The sequence below is a fragment of the Delphinus delphis genome, chromosome 2, assembly GCF_949987515.2.
Source record: "Delphinus delphis chromosome 2, mDelDel1.2, whole genome shotgun sequence".
NCBI lineage: Eukaryota > Metazoa > Chordata > Mammalia > Artiodactyla > Delphinidae > Delphinus > Delphinus delphis.
In genome coordinates this window covers 163,372,321-163,394,978 of record NC_082684.1, presented here as the reverse complement: position 1 = coordinate 163,394,978, position 22,658 = coordinate 163,372,321, and the positions used below count along the sequence as shown (strand labels likewise).

Sequence of the window (22,658 nt, the reverse complement as noted above, 5' to 3'; positions counted from 1 at the left end):
AACCAAATGTAAATCCAATGATTGTCTTTAAATATGGGACTGAAGAGTTTCAGATCACTCAGAACCCAATCAAGGCAACTGTAGTAAAATGTCAAGACAACAAATTTGGACTGCGCTAGTAATTTAGAAAGGGGAAACCTAACATACTTGATGGAATTCGGTTTGGAGAAAGCCTATGTAAAGCGAAAGGGAGTAATCAATCCGAAAGAGTGGTTAGCACAGCCATTTTTAAAAACGGAATCCAATTACTTCATGCTAGAAGTAGGCAGGTATAGAATTCATCAAGAAAATGGGGAGAGAGATCCCAGCTTGATCACATCACAGGGGAACTTGGAAATAGGTCTCTCCTGATTCCCGAATAATAATCCCAGGAGGTTACTCTATTAAAGGAAGCCTGGAGCCATGGACGATTCATTAAGGAGTAAGTGGGTGCACAACCCTGGAAGGGTCCAGTGTTTTGATGAGCCTTGCCCCCCTGCCTCTTTGCTACCAAATGCCCAATGGCCCCTGCTCATCTAGAAGCACTATAATGCCTGCTGTCACCTGAGAAAGCCCAATTAGCACCCAAGGCAGGTGGCTTAAGATTCACAGCAGTGGTTTCAGGTTTTCTATCATCACTGGAAGGGACAGAACTCAGTAAGGTGCTTCTTTGTTCTCTGTCTCTGTCTCTTTGCCTCTGTCTCCAGGCATGTGTGCTCTTGCGGCATTTCAATTTATGGTTGCCTGAGAGGGGAAGCAGAAAGAAAGGCAGCAGAGTGGATAAAAACAGCCCCAGCAGAAGCAAAGTGACTGAAGTAAGAGCAGCAGCGGCAGCAGCTTACTAAAGCCAAGGGGATACTTTTCCTGCAGGTGCACGCTTGCCTTTGCAAAGTGTGGTGGCTTCACTGCTCTGCGCCAGAAGGCTACAAAGAGTCACGCTGCTGACACCACCGCTGTTGCCGCCAGCGCTGCTGCCGCCTCTTACTACTATTTTTGTTTTTTTTGGCAGTACGCGGGCCTCTCACTGTTGTGGCCTCTCCCGTCGCGGAGCACAGGCTCCGGACGCGCAGGCTCAGCGGCTATGGCTCACGGGCCCAGCCGCTAAGCGGCATGTGGGATCTTCCCGGACCGGGGCACGAACCCGCGTCCCCTGCATCGGCAGGCGGACTCTCAACCACTGCGCCACCAGGGAAGCCCCTTACTACTATTTTGTATGTGACAGTTTCAAATATAACTCTTCAAAAATACAGTTTAGAGGGGGTAGGGGTGCAAATCTGTGCAGGAGCATGAACTTCCATCAGCACAAGTAGAGAGGGGACTCCAGTGGAAACAAGCCCGGTTTCAAGATAGGCACTGAAGACGCATCACTGTTCCTGCACCCGGGGAAAAGGGTTTCTACAACATGACCATGGGACACTTTCTCGGTAACCACCTTACCTTCCCTCATCCTTCATCTCTTCTTTTGCAGCAGAAAATGGTATTCAGGTCATTTGAGTGTGAAGACAAATTTACTGCCGTACAAAGAATCCCAGTGGACAAGCTATAATCACATACCCGACGTCACTACTCATTTGAATGTGGAAACAGCCAACAAAAACATCAGGCTTTTGTTGGTAATCTAGTTCTAGTCCTTGCCACATTCCATTTTACTTACAGTCCTAGCCACAAGTGAATCTTGGTTTTCTTGGTCAAAAAGGAAGTCAAGTCTCCCTATGCTTCCTGGGTTTCACATCTAACCCTCAGTTAAATACTATTCTCCCTGCATCCAAAATATTTTACTTCAAATCAATGAATGCTTTATGAACATCAACAAAAGATCCAGCACTGTTTCATCCCTCATGGAGGCTGTAATCTGAGTTAGATTTCCCTAGATTGGGTCTTTTGAAATAGTCTGGGCATTTCTTGGCAATATGGTTTGGAGTGATATCCATGGAGTTTCACTTGCCAAACCCTGCTTTAAATAGAGAGGCCCTTTCACTTATTCTAGAAGAGAATCTACCATATATTTCTCGCGTGGCCTTGTAGGAATGGAGACACAGGATAATGACTTCAGGCTACACAAGTTGTTAGTGGTAACACGAGCTTCTAGTCAAGAGAAATACTTGGTGGAGAGAAACGGCAAATTTGCCCGTAAGGGAGGAGAGGGGCCACCGAGATTGAAACAGAGCCAGGTGAACAAGGGTTTTGTGTGCATGTGCCCTGAAAAGGGAACAGTTACAGAAGAGAGAATTGGGGAATCTCATTTGAGCTGCCCCATAATCTTGGGTCCACGGTCACATCTCCTTTCCAGTTTTCATAATGTCTGATCCTCTCTTTTTTCTTTTGGCAGCGCCGAGCAGCTTGCAGGATCTTAGTTCCCCGACCAGGGATCAAACCCGTGCCCCCTGCAGTGGAAGCAAGAAATCCTAACCAATCGACCACCAGGCAATTCCCTCGATCCTCATTATTTCAAAAAGTCCATTATGCTTTGATTTCCTTCATTGTGTCTCATCCTTACCTTCCAGAACAATAATCTAGAGAACATATTTAAAGCTTAAGGCATTCACTGAAGCAAGAGAGTCTTGGCCAGTCCTCCAGGTAGCTGTTTATATTTTACTGCCTCCATGAAAAAAAAAATACTGGTTTTTGCTCAGAGAAATAAGTGCCTAAGTGTAAGGTAAAAGGGGCTATCCAGCCACCGTTTATTTTCCCCCACTGAGGTAATTTTTATTTACAGTGATTAGGAATAACGTACACACATGTATGTGCGCGCACACACACACACAAAACATACACACACAAACATACATTTACAAATCACTAAAATTTCTATTTACAGGCTTTGAAAAATATCTATAGTTTATAGCAACCTTGCCTACACATAAAGATTTTTAAAACCACCACCTACAATGCCAAGTTCTTTGGTTTTTAATTTTGCAACTGCAGCCCAAAGGAAGACAATGATACATTGGTATGGAGGCTACTGGGCAGATGGCAGATCATTGGTGGAAAGCACTGCTAGAAAAAAAAGGGACAAAGTGAGAAAATTAATGTTTGTCCCAGATTCTGCTTCTGTTCTGTCAACCCGCTCCTCGCTTTGTTTCAGGGACTGTTTCAAAGTTGGAAATCATTTTCTCTTACCAGATTCTTTATTACCAACACTTAAAAAGTCAATAGACAATCAGGAGGAACAGTCTCACAGTCATTTACCCCTTACTCTAATTTGCATTCACAAGTGATCACCAGCTGGAAAAAAAAAATTCCCTTTGAAGATGTTTAAACATTTTTCCTAAGGAGATAAAAACATAGAGTTTTTTTTACTTTTGTCCTTTTATGCAAATGATTTAAATGCAGAAAATGTCAACGATTCTCCTTTTAATAATAAAGTAAGAAATACACCTTTACAAAGCAAAATTTAAAAAAAAATCCTGAAGTGGCAGTTATGATTGTTCAGTGACTAAACTGTCTGAACAAAGCATGTCATATACATTTGAAATATGCTCAGACCATAGCAAACCTATTCGATGAGGCAAAATAACATTTTAACCGTCATGGCAAAAGTGATTTGATTTCTATTTAAGTTCTTTGTGGACCAGTAAGTAATTGAACTGCAGCTGCTTTCTTTCTAAAGTCTTCTGCCTAAATAGAGCCACGTTGGATGGGCTGTTGGCAGGGGCAAAGAAGGGGGGCTTTTGAATGTACTGATTATTTTATTTCCTTGGGTTTACGGTGGAAAATATTACTTTCCACAGAGTTTTTAAGGGACAGTGAAAATACAAAGATTTGTCTAAAATTTTTGTTTACTTTTAGAAGATAATTTTTTATCACTAGGTCCAGTTAGTAACGTGAGAAAAATTTCTAATGAATACTTATTATTTTGGCCTGGCACATTTCTGTATTTATTCATAAAGTTGTTTTCTTACAGTTTGAATTGCACCCTTCCCATCTGAATATGACATGCTTCTGTTCTGGTAAAGATTAATCCCATTCACTTTAAAAATAATAAAGAGATATCTGATTCCTCAATGGACAGAGAAAGATGACAAGTCATTCTTTGTTCAGTTGGTATTTAAGAAAGAGAAAACTGATTGTTTATACTTGATTTTTAAGATAACAGATCATTCTACAACACTATTTACAACGAACAAATTAACTGTTTTGAGTTTCTTGGAAAGGGTTGTTAGTGTCCCCTGTAAACATTTTCGAAAATGAAATTTTAAATCACCTTCTGCTCTATTGACAGAACAAGGAAAGATTTGCATTCAAATATGAACACTGTGCAAAGCACTATAACCTAAGAAAATTGGACAATATTATAACCTAAACTGTCCTTAGAGAAAAAAATCTGACAATCATAAATCATGACATTCATCTTTGAAAATTATAAAAATTTCCAGAATAGAATTCATGAAACCTTAAAAAGTTAGGCAGTATTATATTTAAGTGGAAAATCCTATCACAAGATGAAATATTTTTAGTTTTGGAAGTATTTACCTAAAAGACTTCTTTAATAAAAGGTGCTGTGACTAAATGAAATGTTTAACTTCAACAGTAAGAAATTTGCTTTGCAAGTTTTCGTTTCAAATTCCTTTGGTGACAAGTTGGATCTGCGCTGTGAATGCAAAATAATATAGATAGATAGATGATTGATAGAGATATTGTCTAAAAGGTGAATGTTAGTGTTTTCCACAGCTTTGCTTTTTAAGCTAAAGATTGTGTAAATATATGAAGTTTACAAAAAGAGCTAGAAATCACTTGTTAAATAGAAATAGTTTCAGCAGTATTTAATCCATTCATTCAATTCAGTGCCATGGATTCCACACTATTATTTCAATTTAATAGCTCAGGCTTGAAATACCATACAGAAAATGGCTCAAAACAACTGTTCCCAAGGGCTGCAAAGTTCAATTCTTCTCTTGTTTCTAGACAGATTCAGACATCTATGCATCGCTGGGACATGAACAGAAAGGTTTTCTTTCAGGGATACACAAAAAGAAAATTAAGGAGTCTCTGTTCATTCCGAATGTTAGCCACCCCTCCTCAAAAGGATCTTTGGCTATTTGATACCTTCCTTAATAGAGTACAGGGTGGCACATTAGCAAATTTATCACAAATGTAAAAGCGAAGAATAGGAATATGCATAGGCATGCTTTGTTATAAAGAGACCTTATCTACCTTAAAACTGCTTCAGAAATATAAGATGAGATAAAAGTCCCCTGAACACTTAGCAAAATATATTATACATCATTGCTTAAGAATAAAAATATACTTTTTTCATACTGTAAGTTTAAATCATCAGGAATTTTTAAACACCATATGTAATGGCCCACCTATGTGTAGACCTAATAATGTTTCCATAGAAGTCACAGTATTTGGCAAAGACACATGAGACATCTTGGACAAAGGTCCATAGAAACTTCTGGGTGCCACACAAAATTACAGATAATCATTGTTTATCAGAGTCCTAGTCTTTATTTTTCCAAAACACTGGTACTAAGTTGTAGAGTGCACATTAATTTGTTAGATAAAATAAACGGCAAAGACTTGGTGTGATTTCGTGTACTCAGTTGGTGTTAGTATTCCTAAAATTAAGTAAGTTCACATCATAGGGGCTGGCAGATTCATTATGCGACAAATCTTCACGGGAATAAGGAGTGGCCCCGATCCTTCTCCAGATGTAGTAATAAAAATCATATTATTGGCATGACTGTACCAATTCAGACTTATTTAGTCTTTGAGCTACAATCACTTTATTATTCTGTTTCTGATTCTGAAAATATCACATAAAAGACTAGTCCTTGGGCTTCCCTGGTGGTGCAGTGGTTGAGAGTCCGCCTGCCGATGCAGGGGTCCCGGTCTGGGAAGATCCCACATGCTGCGGAGCGGCTGGGCCTGTGAGCCATGGCCGCTGAGCCTGCGCGTCTGGAGCCTGTGCTCCGCAACGGGAGAGGCCACAACAGTGAGAGGCCCGCGTACCGGAAAAAAAAAAAAAAAAAAAAAAGACTAGTCCTTAAGGCATAATCCATTAGTATAGAACGGGACTGTCCAGTGAATGACCCCCAAAACTATCTCTCTGTTGCCCAGAAGCTAGATAGCTGAGAAGATAAGCTATGCACCCAGAAAGGAGAAGACTGAGACTGAGCTCAACAGCCATGGAACCTGGCACCCCCAACCCAAGTGCTGGCCCTTCCTAAACTGCCGGCAGGTCAGCCTGGGCTGCTCGGTGCTTGACCTTGGGTATGTATTTCCCCTATGCAATGCTCCTCTCAGACTTGTCCAATAAAGAGGAGAAGCAAACAGGACACAGCCCTGCCTGGACCACTGTCCACTGGGGGACACATCCATGAGCTGACAGGAGAACAGAGGATCGAGCACCTGCTGGCTGTTTTGCTCCTGAGTTCCAGCCCATCCTTCACCCTGAGCCCCTTCCTCAACGTGCAAAGACTGGACACATTCTGGACTAGCAAACCATTAGCCTGATTCTTCAGCAGGATTTAAAACAATCAATTAGATAAAGATCTAGGCCTATTACACTAAACAGTACTATAATTTTGATACTGAAAATAATAATTTTCATGAAAGTGTATTTTAAATGTCCTGTTGGAAGTTAGCCTGGGGAAAGAAGAAAAATAAGATTGCAAGATGACAAAGTAGAAATTCTACTGGTTAACCTGGAGTTCCTTACGTTAGAAGTTCCTTATCACTGCCCTAATTAATGCAAAGAAAGGCAGAGGACATGACGCAGTCCTCATGAATGGCTAGGAAATTGAGGTAGGAAAAACTCATTGCTAGATTCTTATAATTAATCTCAGGGTCCTGGTGAGGGGAGGACCTCTCTTGGTATATGGAGAATGCAAGAATATTACATTATATGATATTTCATATGATATTTCTCTTCGTATATGGAGAATGCAAGAATATTATTCTAAAATATAATTCTTGTTCTAAAAATAAATTATACGACTAACACACTTAATAATTTTACAACCTGTATTTATCATTCCGAAGACTATTTCCATGCTCTTACCGTAAGTAAATTCAATTAACTAACAGTGAAGCATCATAGAGATAATTCAGTTATTCTTTATGGAACTCTTTGAAGAACAGTTATGGATCTTTTTCATTTTTGTTCCAATAAAGAGCTGACATGTCAAGCTAAGAATAATCTATAATTGAGCAAGATATATGATACCCTATTTTAATCCTCATTATCTTTTTAGAGGGTGAGCAATAATTGCAGATAATTTCTGCCTGATTTACTATTTTCAATGGATTTTCTTCTTTGAAAACTAAAAGCCATCATCAATATTCTAAACGCAAATGAATGGGATTAAATCATAAGTTTGAAACTGTGTTTCTCCAGTTTCCAAAACAAAAGAAGTTGAAACAGATTTTGTTGTCAGTTCACATATAACCTTTGGCAATACAGAGTTGAAGAGATGAGGCCAATTCCCAACCCATGTGAGATGGGTGCTTGTCAAGGTTGTAGCAGGCCACACTGCCAGGGAAGGAAATGACCAGGATCTGCAACTGACCCTCAGAATCAAGCAAGCACCAGAAGTTTGGGTAAAACTTCAGTCATTGTGGTTAATGTAAGTTGTCGATTAGAAACCTAAATATTCCTGAAGTTCATATGCTCATCAATAGCATTTCTCTAACTACTGTCTCATTTTAGCTTACGATAACTCTCATCTAAATTTATTTCATCTTTCCACCCCTTCGATTTGGGCTTTCAGATCCACTCCTCACTCATTTTTGCGGCACCAATATAATCTTGCCTCTCTCTATTTAAAATATTCAGTAGCTTCCAAGTTCCTTCCTGATAAATCCCAAACACCTTAGCACAGCATTAGGAACTGAACATTTGTGTCTCTCCAAAATTTACATGTTGATACCTAACCCCCCAATGTGATGGTACTAGGAGGTGGGATCTTTAGAAAGTGATTAGGTTATGAGGGTAGAGCCTTCATCAGCAGGGTTAGTGTCCTTACAAATGAGATCCCTAGAGAGCCTTCTAGCTCCTTTAGACATGGGAGGACACAGCAGAAAGACAGCCCCCTACGAACCAGAAAGTGGGGTCTCATCAGACACCAAACCTGCCAGCTCTTTGATTTTGGACTCCCAGCCTACAGAACTGTGAGAAAGAAATTTGTTGTTTAAGCCACCCAGTCTATGGTATTTTTGTTATAGTAGCCTGAACGGACTAAGACACATAGCATAAGGGAGTTTAAAAATCTTTCCCCGCTTACCAGTGCAAAACTCTCTGGCTAGAAATATCTTGATACCTGGCTACCTTCTAACTCTCTCTCCATGACGTGGTTCAGATGACACCTTGTCTCTCTTCATTAATCCTGGCTCTCTACAGAATAAGGGTCTTCCTCTGGGTGCTGATTAACTTACGTAGTATTTCTGCTCCTTTTTAATCACATGCTCTCACCATGCTTTTCTTCTCGTCTTTTGTGGAAGGCGATCTGACACTTACATGCATTTAGGAAATTTCAATTCATTCGTGTCAAATAAGTGTGTTTCCTCAGGATTATCTGAGTCTTCCCTTTGCACAGCTTTCTGCTTCTGCAACCACAGACGGATGCCTCTGAAAGTTTAAGATTCCCCTAAGATGGAAATGCTTCATTAAAAAAATCGACACCAGCTTTTACATTCATAAAAAATATAGTAAAAGAACTGTTCAGTATCAGGTGGTACTTTTCTTTCTTTTGAAAAATGTCACAAATCTGCATGATCACATGCTTCTCATCTGGAAGTACTGTCTTCCATGAGTTCACTGAGCAGAACAGTGGCCTGAAGAAAGAATCAGCACAGCAGTATTCTGCAGATTTTCATTATTTCTGTGAAATGGGATGATGTGTCTTATTACTACCCTACATTTACGTTCAGTACTGTTATTGTCAGATCTCTGAAACTGAGGAAGCATATCTATGCTTGAGACACATGAGCAGTAGGATTTCATTATCTAAGAATATTCTGATGTATTCTCTGTACTGCAAACATACCACGGAGATTATGCCCACATGGGACATTATGAAGTTTGCCTTTGCTTTGTAAAATATCTCAAAGTAACAGCATTCTCTTTTAGATGAAGGATTTTCCAGTGACTTCTTTCCTGTCAAATAGAATACCTAGTTATGAACTGCAACAAAATATTAGAACACACACAATAACCTGTGTGCAGCAATTGGCAATTGACAGCTTTTTAAAGAAATATATTATAGAATTTGTGACAATATGATACAGATACAACTGGCAGTGTGCCGCAGCAGATGATCAAAAAAAGAGTTTTTACATGTGCATTTAAGTGGAAACACAGTGGATCTGTAGCTTTTAGCTACTTCTGTTGCACATATTTGCTAACCATTTTCCACTGTACTTTCCTCAGATATGACCTTTAATGCGATCACAGGTGATGCAATTGTTAGATATGCCTGCAATTTTTATTTGGTACAAGAATGAGAAATCCACAAGATATGGTGTTGGTAGGCACTGCAATTTAACCTAAGATTTTTCAGAAACCTATATCCTCAAAACTAAGAGCTAAATCTGCTCTGTGCTCTAACTCCTTGCAATGCAAAGTGTCGCCTGTAGTTTAGCCACATCTGCATCACCGGAGAGGTGCTGGTCTAGCTCACAATGTCTCAGTCAGTTTGGATCACGGAGCTACACTTATAGGATCCATAAACCTTATTTTTAATCTTCCCTTCTTCAAGTTATCCAGGTACTTTGGAATCGAAGCCAAAAAAATAAAAATCACACTTGACAATCCTTCTCAGAAACATTTTCATTCTCCCAAGAGAGGGAATATGAAGTTCCAAACGCTGCATGTGAAAAAGTAGGAAAAAACCACACATTTGGTTCCATGTGTTAGAAAGGACTGATTTCTGTAAAGTGAAGAACTGTAAGCTACCAACAGCATTACACAGGAACAAGCTGAGGAAACTGAGCTTTATGAAGGCCAGTAATTCTCACCAAACACTGCTCAGTCCCTCTCCATCCCATAAGGCGCCCTTGATGCTGCAAGAGCTCCACCCCAGAAAACGGAAGGGCAGCCAGCAGCGAGGTGGAGATCCACGTGCTGCTCGTCCATGCACGTGTCCCTGCGGTCACGGAATTCACTGAAGGCTGCTCAAGCACGGCCAAGTCATGCATGGACTTCAATCTAACCTGAAAGTCCCTGGAGCCCTTATATTCCCAAAGTAATTACAAAAAGCATGCTAGTGACTGCTTTTAATACCTACTAATCAGGGGGAAGTACTCTTCTTTCTGGGACACGAACCCGTGTCCCCTGCATCGGCAGGCGGACTCTCAACCACTGCGCCACCAGGGAACTTGCCCAAGTGGTTATACACCCACATGAACAGCGGAGGTACAAGAATAAAGGTCTCATGTAAAATAAAATGCAGATCGACAGTGGCGCTTGCCAAATGTTGAGTCCCCACTTACTCATCAGGAAATACGAACTGTTTCAAAACATCTTTATATCTTCATGAAAAGAATACGAAAAAAAGAAAACAATGACAACAGCAATGAAACTTCAATTGGAAGATTCTTTAACTGGGATACTAAGTTTGACGATCCCTCCATTATCTGTTCTTGTGCAGAGCCGGAAAAAATACTGTCAAGTACCAAGTTAAGAAAATAACAGCTTTTGTTTATTTCAGAGTGAATTTGTGCCAAAATAGTAAATATGCTATTGTCTTTTGCTTTTGTCTTTGTTCAGTGAAAGTGGGATACAAAGTCTAGACAATGGCAGAAGTTGGGGAGAACATGCACAGGAATGCCATTCTGGGTGGTTTAAGTCTCACTGGGATACAAACTATTTTAACAGCCACTGCTACAATCAGGGCTCTCAGGCCAAATAATTCTGATTCCTGACATCGACTCTGGAAGCTTCTAAAAGGCAAAAGCATACACAGTCGTTCATGCTCATTGCTTATATTAAGCAACATAAATCAAAATGCTATTCCTAAAACATAAGAAAGATCTTGTCACGATGCCCAGCACAGAGCAATCACTCTATAACCATTCGCTTCCTTTCTTTCTTATTTCCATTTAACTCAATCGGGCAAAAGTATTTTCCCCAAAAGAGACGCAACAGTTTTCAAAAATACTATTTCAAGGGCCAGGATAAGTAAACTTTACAGAGAAGTTTCTGATGTAGGCTTTTGCTTCCAGAACTAGTGGTGGTGCCGAGGGGTGACTTATGGGACTTTAGATCCCCAATAATCTCCATCAATCCCCAGCACCCCATAAAAATAAACTCAAAATAAAAGCAGTCCTCTAGTTATGAAATCTAGCTTCAAGATGAGTCCCCTTTCAGCCAGACTGAAACCCTGAAGTTACTCTATCGATATTCAGGTGCTACAGTTATCCAAAATCATTACATAATCAAACAGCCATTTATTTTTCCTTCTATTAGAGGAAGCAAAGCCAAGTAGTAAGGCTAAATCTTGAGAGCTGGGCAGTCCTGGGTTTGACTGCCAGCCCTTTACTCATTAATGAGAGACCTTAGGAAAAATACTCAACCTAAAACTGAAAGTACCCTCATGTTAATCACTGAGATTAGCCAGTGAAACTGGGGATGCATATCTCAGCAGGCTGATGTAGGGACCAGATAAGACGATGACCATACAGCACCTGGCAGGTCTTAGCACCAAGTGAGTGCTCAGTGAATAGCTCCCTGCATCATCCTTCCTCCTTTTTACTGATTCAAAATCTCTGACATTACATGGTCTCCCTCTATTAAGGAAAAAAAAGAGAAAAACTGGCTGAATAACAGAATCATGGCTATACTAACAACTAGAATTGTACTGATACTTTGGGGAGTGTTAATATATCCCTGAGTAAAAGGATTTTCTATTTTACCAATGATTAGAAAAATTCAGCATCCTGCACGGAGATCACAGAGTTCTGGGAGTCTGTGTTCTCTCCCTTTAATCTCAATAGGTTACTAGTTCTGGGCAAAGAGGAAACATCTCTGTTTCTGTTCAGCTCTCCTTTCTTTATGCTGCACCCTGGCTCAAGGGCAGCCCAGGGAGGAATTGTGTTGCCTACCCCGAGTTGTTACCACGACATTGTTGCCAAAATAGCAGGTACTCTGCAGGAGTCAGAAGAGCCTCTGACAGATATTATATGAGTTCTGCTCCTGGCACATCATCCTCTGTTGTCTGTTAAGGGCCTGACGGGGGCAGTCAGGGGCCACCAGAGTCACAAACTAACTAAGGCGATGGAGAGGGGTTTTGAAAATCTTCGGGCTCTCACCTAAAGAGAATCCCAATGGCCTGTGCTTCATTTCTGAAGATTCCACTCACCATGAGGGAACAAAATGATGCTTTGATACCATCTGCAGAACTATGTCATATCTGTTTCATGAAGTTGAGTTCTTTTCCTAAATAATGAGTATTTCAGGGCAGTAAAAAGAATGCTGCCTGGTTCTTTAAAATAGAAACCTGTTACCCGGGACATAGTAGGAACTAAACCTTCAGATTGAGAGAATATACAAACGGACAATGTCCGGACCATGGATAACAACAGAACTCTGACCCCAACCTCTAGAGCAACAGTCCAGGGAGCCAAAACACAATCCTGGCAGCCATCGGCCCAGAAGGGGCAGGACTTGATTAAAAACTGATGGTTTCTCTATTTTTTGTCCCTATGCCCAACTCTGGACCAACCACAGAAAGCCATGTATGTTCCCCAATCACGAGATGCTCAGCTTCTGATTAGCCTACCTCCAGCTTCTCCGTGCCAACAACCTCTAATCAGAGCACACCTGCAGCCTTCTCTTTTTTTAACGGAAAAACTTTCCCACTCCCCTGCCTGCTTTTGAGTCTCTGCCAAAGGCAAGTGATAGAGGCTCACTCCCTGGCTACAACAAACTGAATAAATAGCTTCTGTTCTCATTTGAATGGTTTTTGCTTAGTTCCATAAGATTCACTTGTTTGTGTCTGTTATATCTAGTATACTAACAAGATCATATTTTAGGATTTGCAATGCTAAGGACTATGGAAACTTAAGCAATGCAATACCACCCTTGAGGCCTCTGGGCAACCCCAAAATCTGCCTAGAATGTGCCTTCAGCAGCCTTCCCTACTTGCCAAACCCACCTCCAACCGTCCTTCTCTTTCCAATTTGTGGCTCCAATTATCACAAAGAATTATGTACAGTAATAGAGTGACCAACCATCAGTTTGCCCAGAACTGCCCCATTTTAGGCACTGAAAGTTCTACATTCCAGGAAACCCCTCAGTCCCAGGTAAACTGGGACAGTTGGTCACCATGCAAGACTCCTCATAATGCCATGCCGTTCTGAGACTCAGCCTTTGCAGATGTAATTGCAGCAATCTTCTCTTTTACCATCGACAAATTATCAACCTGGTGAGCTCCTCTCAATCTGCCGAGCGCGAGCCTAAGTGCCCACTCCTAGGCCTCTTTGACAACAGCCCATCCCCTAATCCCAAGCAGATGATCATCCCCTCCTCTATGCCACACTGGCCTGTGTATACTTTTGCGCATATCACATGGCATAGGGATGAGTTGGTTACGGCGTTTACACTTTCTGACCCTGTTACACAATCATCTCCTTGCAGGCAGGAGATGGACTGTATTTCCCTTTGTGTCTCCTCACTGACGTCACCACAGCAAGCCCATGTTTGTCTGTTTCCTGAGTAAGTGCATTCGTGGGTGATTAAATGGCTTAGCTATTATTTATTTTATTTATTTAACATAATTATAATTACTTATTGAATTCCTGAATATTAACTAATTAATTATTTATTAATGAATTAAATTGATCCTCTACAAAAAAGTCCATAAGTTCCAGATTGAGCCGAAGGGCCAGCTTATAAATACTGATACATATGTGGAAGTTGGGTGCCTTGCAAGAAACAGACTTATTAATCCATTTCAATTACCCAGATCATTGACCTACCTCAATCTGGGTGGTGTTGTCCTGCCCGTCGTCCAGGAGCAGGTCCGTGAAGCCTCTGCGCTCTGGGGAGTCTTGGCCCAGGCTGGCTCGGTTTGAGTCTACCACCTTGAGAGAATCCAAGTGCCTTTTCCACCGGTGGCTGAATGCATGGGAATCCACCTCCACCTCCTCTTCTGTTTGTGGGAAGGCCTGAGCAACCTGATAGTGCCAATCTGTTTGAAAAAAAAAAAAATAACGATTTACCACCTGTTATGCATCATTTGCATGCTTCCTAATAGGGAAGAAAAATATTCTGCTAGTCAAAAGAAGAGGAAACTAACTCATAACAGTGAAATCTGTTTAACTGTAATATTTTTGAGTTGGTATGAATATCTCCGAGTAGAATGCAATTTTAGGACACACCATGATAAGTCGTGACAATGGTTAATGTGCACATCCAGGAGAGTCCCTAGAATAGTTGTGCAGCCCTAAAGTAATGCACTTTTATTCCCTTCCTTGCCCGTCCTTCACACACACCCTTCATAAACATTCTCTAGTTGTTCTGAGAAAACAAACTACAATCCAAACAAAGGAATGAAACTAAATGATTCCCAGCACATCTGAAAATACAAATCAGACATGAATAACTTGTGAGTTTATATTATTTCATGTGAGTTATGCTGGGCAGCAGAGAGAAAACAGAGCATTTGAATGGGTTAAATAATAGATGGAATGACCTTTGTGCAAACGTGCTAACCTGCCTTGTAGCTCACAAGTCAGACTTGGTTCACTGCCGAACTCATTTAATACGCCACGTCCTCGGGAGGCATCACAAACGCTCTTGCTCATTTGAGCTGTTCTCACCTTGGAATCTTGTCAGGGTGGTAAAGGATGACAGTGATAGGCACTTAGAGAAATGGATGGGAAGGCAAGGAGATCAAATCACAAAGGTATTTTAAAGCCATCTGCAGGGACTGGCCTTGCTGACCCAGCTCATTCTGCTACTACAGGAGGGAAAATTAGATTTAATCATTACTCCTAGTCTTTCATTTCAGTGGGTCAGCAGGGGAAGGTGTTCCACAAGTATGGGAAATTCAGTGTCTGACCAACAACAGTTCTCCTCTAGGCAACTATTACCAAAAGATACGAATTGACAGGCTTTATAACTGGCAGGATATGGGTTCAAAAAGCGCTAAGAGAGCAGTGATTTAATTACAGCTGTGAGGTTCCCATCAATACAAGAACGTTCCAAGAAACAAAAATGTATTTAATGAAGCTTATAATACCATTAAATCAGTTACTTAGAACTCTAATAACCAAGTTAAGGCTTCCACTACTAATCACATGCAAATGGTCTAAAATATCTCCCTTTGAACTCAGAAAGATGCTAATCATTCTTCTAGAGGGGCTATTCTTTGATTTCACTGTGAATTTAAATGATCTGCCACTGCCTAAAGCCTTATTGGATACAGTCTAGAGTGATGCACTACCACAGTGTTGGCAATCTAGACTTTTCCATGGGCTTGTAGAATATTAGAGCTTAAAAGAGTCATGGAGATGGAAATGGCCAAAAATTCCACAGAAAGGAACCCTAGAGCCAGAAAATGTAGCACTGTGCTCAATTCACAGAATAGCTAGTTGTAGGCTAGGAAGAAACCTAGGTACATAGAGGGTTTATCATGGTCCCCTCCCACCTTCCACACAGTAAATGTTCAATATGTATGTCTAATGAGTATTTTACAGAAAATGTTTCTTTTGTTTGTTTGTTATAAATTTATTTATTTTTGGCTGCATTGGGTCTTCGTTGCGGTGCGCGGGCTTCTCATTGCGATGGCTTCTCTTGTTGCGGAACACGGGCTCTAGGCATGCAGGCTTCAGTAGTTGTGGCATGCGAGCTCAACAGTTGTGGCTCTGGGGTGCAGGCTCAGTAGTTGTGGTGCACGGGCTTAGTTGCTCTGCAGCATGTGGGATCTTCCCAGACCAGTGCTCAAACCCGTGTCCCTTGCACTGGCTGGCAGATTCTTAACCACTGCACCACCAGGCAAGGCCCGAAAATTTTTCTTTTTTAAGGTGTTGTCCCCACTGGACATTGAATAATGCTCAATAAATGTTTGTTGACTGACCAAATGAATGAATAAATTGTAGACAGTCTCTCTGGAACAAAAATGATAGGACCAGGCACAATTAAGTACGGAAGAAATACTGTACAAGGATTCAGGAGACCTGGGGTAGAATTCTTTCTGTTAGGTTTGCTGAATAGGGGATATTGCATGATTTACAAAACTCTCTGTGCTTTAGTTACCCTATATTTCAAATGGAAATGAAAATATCTTACCTGCAAAAGCAGACAGCTTTTCCTGAGTATGTGCCAGGTTCTAAGACTTATGATTCTAGGCAAAGCTACATAAAGCAATTTTATTTGCTTTGTTTAGATATCCTGCCTCATTACCAAAAATATATGAGGCAGCTTACAACAAAAGTACACAATAAAGTTTTATAACAACCAGATAAGGCCTCGTAGCACAACACTCAGATTAAACTTTAGAGCTGTGCATTCACCTTGCACTGGGGTGGTGGCTATCTGAATACAATCATGTAGGAACAACTGAAAATCTATAGGATCCTTACTAGAATGTCAGTGCAGATAAGAAAGACAGCAAATATCATGTAGTCAAAGGATTAACAGTCCTAGATATAAAAATATTATTTTAAAAAAATCACAGAAAGGGAAAGTCTCCAGCCAGAGGTTTCTCAGTTCTTTATAATGTAAATCAGAAAAAAAAAAAAAAAACACCAAAATCTCCAAAGAAGTAGTCTTTATTAAAATCTTCAACTGTTGGTTTCTTTAAAATAGATGTTATCATTGGATATTAATTGCCTGATATTAATTTTACCATTATCCTTTTAGATTTTTATAACACAGGACAAAACATAGTACTTTTCATGATGCCTGTTAGGCCAGTAACGTCACACTAGCCCCTGTGGCCCTGGCACAGAGCACAGAGTAGACGAAGCAACTAACACTGGAGGAGCTGTCTGCAGAGGAAGTCTAGTTCTCGTCTTTGATTGCTCTTTCTCATTTTCTCCCTGCCTTCTTACCCTAAGAAGGAGCTTCAAAACTTAGGGAGGATAAAGTCCATATTCCCCACTGCTAAACTAATTAAACAAGGAGGCCATCAGACTGAGGTGGCTCTAAAACCTTAGCAGCCTACGTAAGTAAACCCAAACCTGAGCCTGCAGCTGCCTCAAGGTTAGGAAATCAAAACCTAAGAACAGGGCTTTCCTGGTGGCGCAGCGGTTGCGAGTCCGCCTGCCGGTGCAGGGGACGTGGGTTCGTGCCCCGGTCCGGGAGGATCCCATATGTTGCAGAGCGGCTGGGCCCGTGAGCCATGGCCGCTCAGCCTGCGTGTCCGGAGCCTGTGCTCCACAACGGGAGAGGCCACAACAGTGAGAGGCCCGCGTACCGAAAAAAAAACAAACAAAAAAAACCTCAGGACAACCAGTCACAAACTTACACCTAGACTTTTCTGAATCAGGCAAACACTTAAGCTACAGCCACTCAAATAATTTCCTTGTTTTCTTCTGCCTTTTCTCCATAAAATCTCTCCCCTCGTTGGGGTTCTTGGAGTGTTCCTAACCACTTCTGGTTTGTGCTGCCCCACTGAAATTGATTTTCAGTCAGGTAAACTCTTAAAATGTTGAATATGCCTTAGTTTATCTTTTAACACCACTTAAGTTGAAAGTTGGGAAGTCTGATTAGTGTGTCAAACTCTTGTTTTTGTGATGAACATTCCAACTCATTTTTAGCTAGATTATCGGGGAAGGTGAATTTAACAGACAGGTAGGCCTCCCGTATAAAACAAGCGCAAATGCTTCCTCTAGCATTTACAAGGGTAAGTCCCCAGACAGCTGCGGGTTTTGGTGTTTGTTTTTCACTTTCTGGCAGTGTTTTATGATTTTTTTTGCTTGCTTTGCTGTTGTATTAATTGCTATTACAGCCGTTGATTAGTTTGTCTCCCTGATGGACATGCTTGCTCCTTCTAGAATTTACTACAGTAAACTTTGTAAACTGATTACTCAATCACTTGCTGGCTCTGACTGTAAAGAGTAAACAAAATCTAAGGAAGGAACTGAGGGTTTTCCAATGTGAACATTTGTGAGCTTTAGTGCCTAGCCTCTGTGAATTTTCTTTGGGTTGCTATTGTATACCTAATTCTTTTTCTCCGATTAGGTTATGAATAAGCAAGGCGACCCAATCGTGCATAGAGGAGACATTCCTATTTGCTCATAATTCAGTAGTACGTGGTTCATCAAGACTAAAGTATGAAATTGGCTTCGATTTTTAACCCATTTCAGAATGATTTTTAGAGAAGATAAAACAAGTCAAAAATGGATGTTTCCAGAAATAAAGACTGAGAAAAACTGGCAAAACCACAGCCTTGTTATCTACATTGTAAATTACTCCTATGCACTTCATGGGCTTTCTAACTCACAAAAATATTTCAAATTATCCTTTAAATCACCACCAAAACAAATCATTCAGAAGAAAGGTGAAGGGATATATGTAATATAATTTTTCCCTTCCCAGCTGTAGTGAAAACAAAAGCAATAGGAGGGATCTTTGAATAGTCTGGTTGCACAGACTGTCTGCTTTCTGTCCACTGTGTGTTAATTAAACCACTGATGGAAAACTGTCAAAGAGAATTTTCGCCAACATGTTTTGCTACAGTTGTTAATCACATAGCTCATGGAAACATTAAATATATCTAAGGACTTCCATTTGGATATAAGGAGAGAAAGCAAAAAGACATATTTTTGTATATTTAATATATAAATTGACCTTAACACATCCTTGAGATACTTTATTTGATAAAAACAGCAGATAAAGTATTACTGAAGAAGGTATTTCATTACATTTCAAATAGACCATCATTATGAAACCCAATAATGTCTAGTTAATCTGAGAGTAAAATAAGAAACTCACGTACATCTTCATATTATTCTTTGCAAACCTTGCAAGTCTCTTTTGTGCTATCATCTACTATAAAATAAAATCATTTAAAATAAAAACAAAAGGGAAGAAAGCTGTTCTGGGTTGGATGTGTTTATATCTGTGTCTTATCCTAATGATTTTATTTAAATACCTTACATCTAGCTAATAGTTGAATGCATCTTTAACTGTATTTCTTGAGTCTTGCATACAAGCCGTACATACAATATATGTCGAATGACCAAGGAGTGACCACATAGATTGACATGCATCTTGTGCAATGAGGATCCGTTATGACTGCACCTTCTGACATGCACTTTGGTCTGCACTTCACAAATGAACCAAATCATTCTTGTGGATCCTCTGCAAAAACGTTAAGACTTTTTACTGCAAACAGATTTACTGGCTAGATTCATCTGACAATAGATAAAATTATTCGGCTAAGGTAGACTGCCATATGGCTTCACATCTCAGTTTATTACGGAAATGAAGAGGAAATTCCATACAAATGGTATACTCTTGGTTCTGTCCAATAATGAACTGTCTATGTAGTGGACTTGGAGGTTTTGACTGATAGCATTACAGAGTAAGATAGCTACAGAAGAGAAAGCAGACAGAATGTTTTGTCGAGAGACATTAAAGGGTTTGAGTGGGACCTGGACATCATTTTCTTGTTAAGCTTCCCACATGATTCTTTGTGTCCCCCTGGTTGAAGACCACTGCCCCGTGCTCTAGCCCTACCACAGGTCATGTCTTTACCATCTCTTGCCTCCTACCTGGTGTTACTTTCTTAAAACTCTACCTTCTCCAACCTTTTCTCCATCTGCTATCAGAGATACCTTTTAGATTTATTCACTTCTCTTTTCTGATTAAAACCTCTAAGGCTCCTTACCACCCAACAAAACTATAAAACACTTCATGCTCTTGTTCTAACCCCTCTTCCCTGTCTCTGCCTCCCCCATCATGCTCTATGCTCCCACCACACAGAATTTCTCAATCATCTCTTTACCTGCAGTGAATACCTTTGCATGGCAGAAAGCCCTTCCTCACTCCAGGGCTTTGGGAAATCTCACAACTCCTTCAAGATCCAGTTCAAATAGTGTCTCCGCAAACGGAGCCTCCCTTGACTCCTCCAGGTGGGGCTAATTGAGTTTTCTTCTGTAATCCAATAACCCTTTTCACCTGACTCTTTAAACCCTCTTCCAACAATCCCCACTTCAGTGTGAGATGGTGCAGAAAAGAGTTATCACAGCGGGCCTGAGACTGCTATCCTTAGAAAATCTTGTTTGCAAGGTTGGCCCTGGCTGGTGCCTGGGAACTAAGATTTGGGGAGGGTTCCCACCATCCCCTAACAGGTAAGAGTGGCTCACTGTGGCTATACTGCCTGGGCAAACACTACTGCTTATGCTGACAACCAGCCTTCCTTTTGGGAGTCTGGGATTTTGGTTCACGGTAGATAGAAGGCGGTTATGTGAGCAGTTCCCAGTAAAAACCTTGGGCACCGAGTTTCTAATGAACTTCCCTGGCTGACAGTATTTCACATGTGTTGTCACAACTGGCTGCTGGTGGAAGTAAATGCTTCCTCTGCGCTCCCACTGGAGAGTGCTCTTAGAAACCTGCCCTGCTTTCCCCAGACGTTAAAAATGCCCCAAGTGCCTTTTCCTTTTATGAATTTTGCTTTGTATCCTTTCGCTGTAACAAATCACAGCTGGGTCTTATGATTCCTCCTATCATATGACCAAACCTGAGGGTGGCCTTGGAGACTCCTGACACAGAGATGTTTCAGAACAGGACTTCTATCTTATTTATATTTTTTGTCCCATCAGTACAAACATGGATATTGAAATATAATAAATATCCAAAGTTTTCTGAAAAGCAAATGAAGGAATGAGTAAACAAATGACTGGCCAGGTTGCCGCTCATCTGAGACAGCATCTTAAAGGATTATGTATGCGATCTGCTGTCCAGCTTCTTAAGATTTTAACCATGTTTCTTGCTCAGTCAAGATAAAAGGATGGAAGAAGGCAAAAACTATGGGAAAACAAATCTATAACAGCTTCTCCTTATCGGATATGAGTTTGACTCAACAGGAGCTCACTGGCCAGTTGGGTGATGTTCAGCAACACTCGTGGTTGCAGTTCTTTCCGGTTCATGAACTCAGTAAGAAACAGAACACATGTCTTTGAAGAATGTGGGCATGGCCAGTGAGATTGAAAGCTATGAAGTAGTTGAAAACAAGGACATTTTAAGTGAAAAGTGGAAAACAAGTGGAGGGCTACTCTAGAAGTTTGAAGCATAAGAGTCCAGGCTCTGAGGCGCAGAGCAGGAGAATCATAAAGGCCTAAGGCCGAGATGTAAGTGGCCTGCATACCCCTTACTCTCCGCCCTTCCCCTTCTCTGACTTCTGAGTCATTGCAGGGTTCTTGGTCACTGTACAGTGTTTTTCTGGTGAAGAACATTAGCCAGTTCAAGAAAAAGTACACAGGAAATGAAAGGGAATGGGAAAATGTAACCAAACACTCAACCCAAAATATGCACAAAACCAGTTACACGTTAAAATTGTAACAGTTTTCTAATCTTACTATTAAATAAAATAATAAGAAGACATTTTAATTTTATATATAAAATGGTTAATTATCCTATGGAAAACATGATTAGCCTTATGAGCAAATGTTAATATTTAAGACAATTTTAAGGTATTGTTGCATATTTACTAAAATATTAAAAATAAACAGAAAGAATAAAACTGTGTTAACAGTTATAAAGCAGAAGTGTTCTATGCATTGCTTCTAATAATGGGTTAATAATAGTAATATTACTAATAATAACTAACCTTCATTTAGGGTTGGTAGAATGTCAGGCACTGTTCTAAACATTTGCAAACATTAATGTATTTGGCATGTATCAATACTATTATTAACCCCATTTTACATATGAGGAAATTGATGTATATGATATGGTAAGTGATACACTAGGAAGGTAACCAGAGCTTGGTCCATAGGCTTGGTTTTGACTATCATCTAATCTACCTATGATTAATCTTTAAGGGATCAAATTAGCAATGCATCAGAAAGCCTAATGATACGACACAAAGAAACAATCTAAAAGAAAAATAAATAAGACAGAATGTGCTATTTAAAACGGCAAAATTATGTAAATAATCCAGCATGTGAAAACAAATAAGGAATAAAATACCCCATCAAGTTGACTGCCAATGCGAGGAAACGAAACACAGCCAATGTAAAAACATAGCAGAAAATAATAGCACATTAATATTGATTATATTTTTTAATTATATCTTGAAATGTTGGGAAGTACTTTAAAATAAATAATCTTGTTAATTGGGCATTTTCTATTAACTGCCTAGTAGAAATTTAAAAGAAAAACTGAATTCCTTCAAGTAGACTCAAGCATTTGTTTTACTATGACTACAATCTCCTGTTTTATAATAAAAGATGATTGTCAGAGAACTCAGGCCATCCACTTATTTTTCAGAGAAATCTGTCAGATTTGGAGAATAAACTTATTTCCATGTTAGCCATAGTCTACAAACAGTGAAAATAGCATTTAATTAAATCTGAGAGTCTTTTAATAAGGTTCTTAGGATTTTCTGCAGAAAACATAGCATCATGAACACAGAAAGCGCATGGAATTTTTAGGTATGTGACCTCCTGCTGTGTGTGAAATAAGAGGGGGCAGCTTTACATAGCTTTTGTAGTCCCTCCCAGCTTATAAAAGTCTACCGTCTACTTGCCAGCTAAATATCTTGTTAACGTATTTTAGGCTATTT

At 40.1% G+C, this 22,658-nt stretch overlaps 1 protein-coding gene across 1 annotated transcript in view; it reads right to left on the bottom strand.

Annotated features, from left to right (window-relative positions):
* Positions 1-22,658, bottom strand: part of PLXDC2 (plexin domain containing 2) — a 407,678-nt gene that overhangs the window by 227,181 nt on the left and 157,839 nt on the right. Inside the window, exon 2 of the mRNA XM_060006184.1 lies at positions 13,900-14,111. Within this exon, the coding sequence (XP_059862167.1) occupies positions 13,900-14,111 (212 nt within the window). The remainder of the gene's footprint in view (positions 1-13,899; positions 14,112-22,658) is intronic.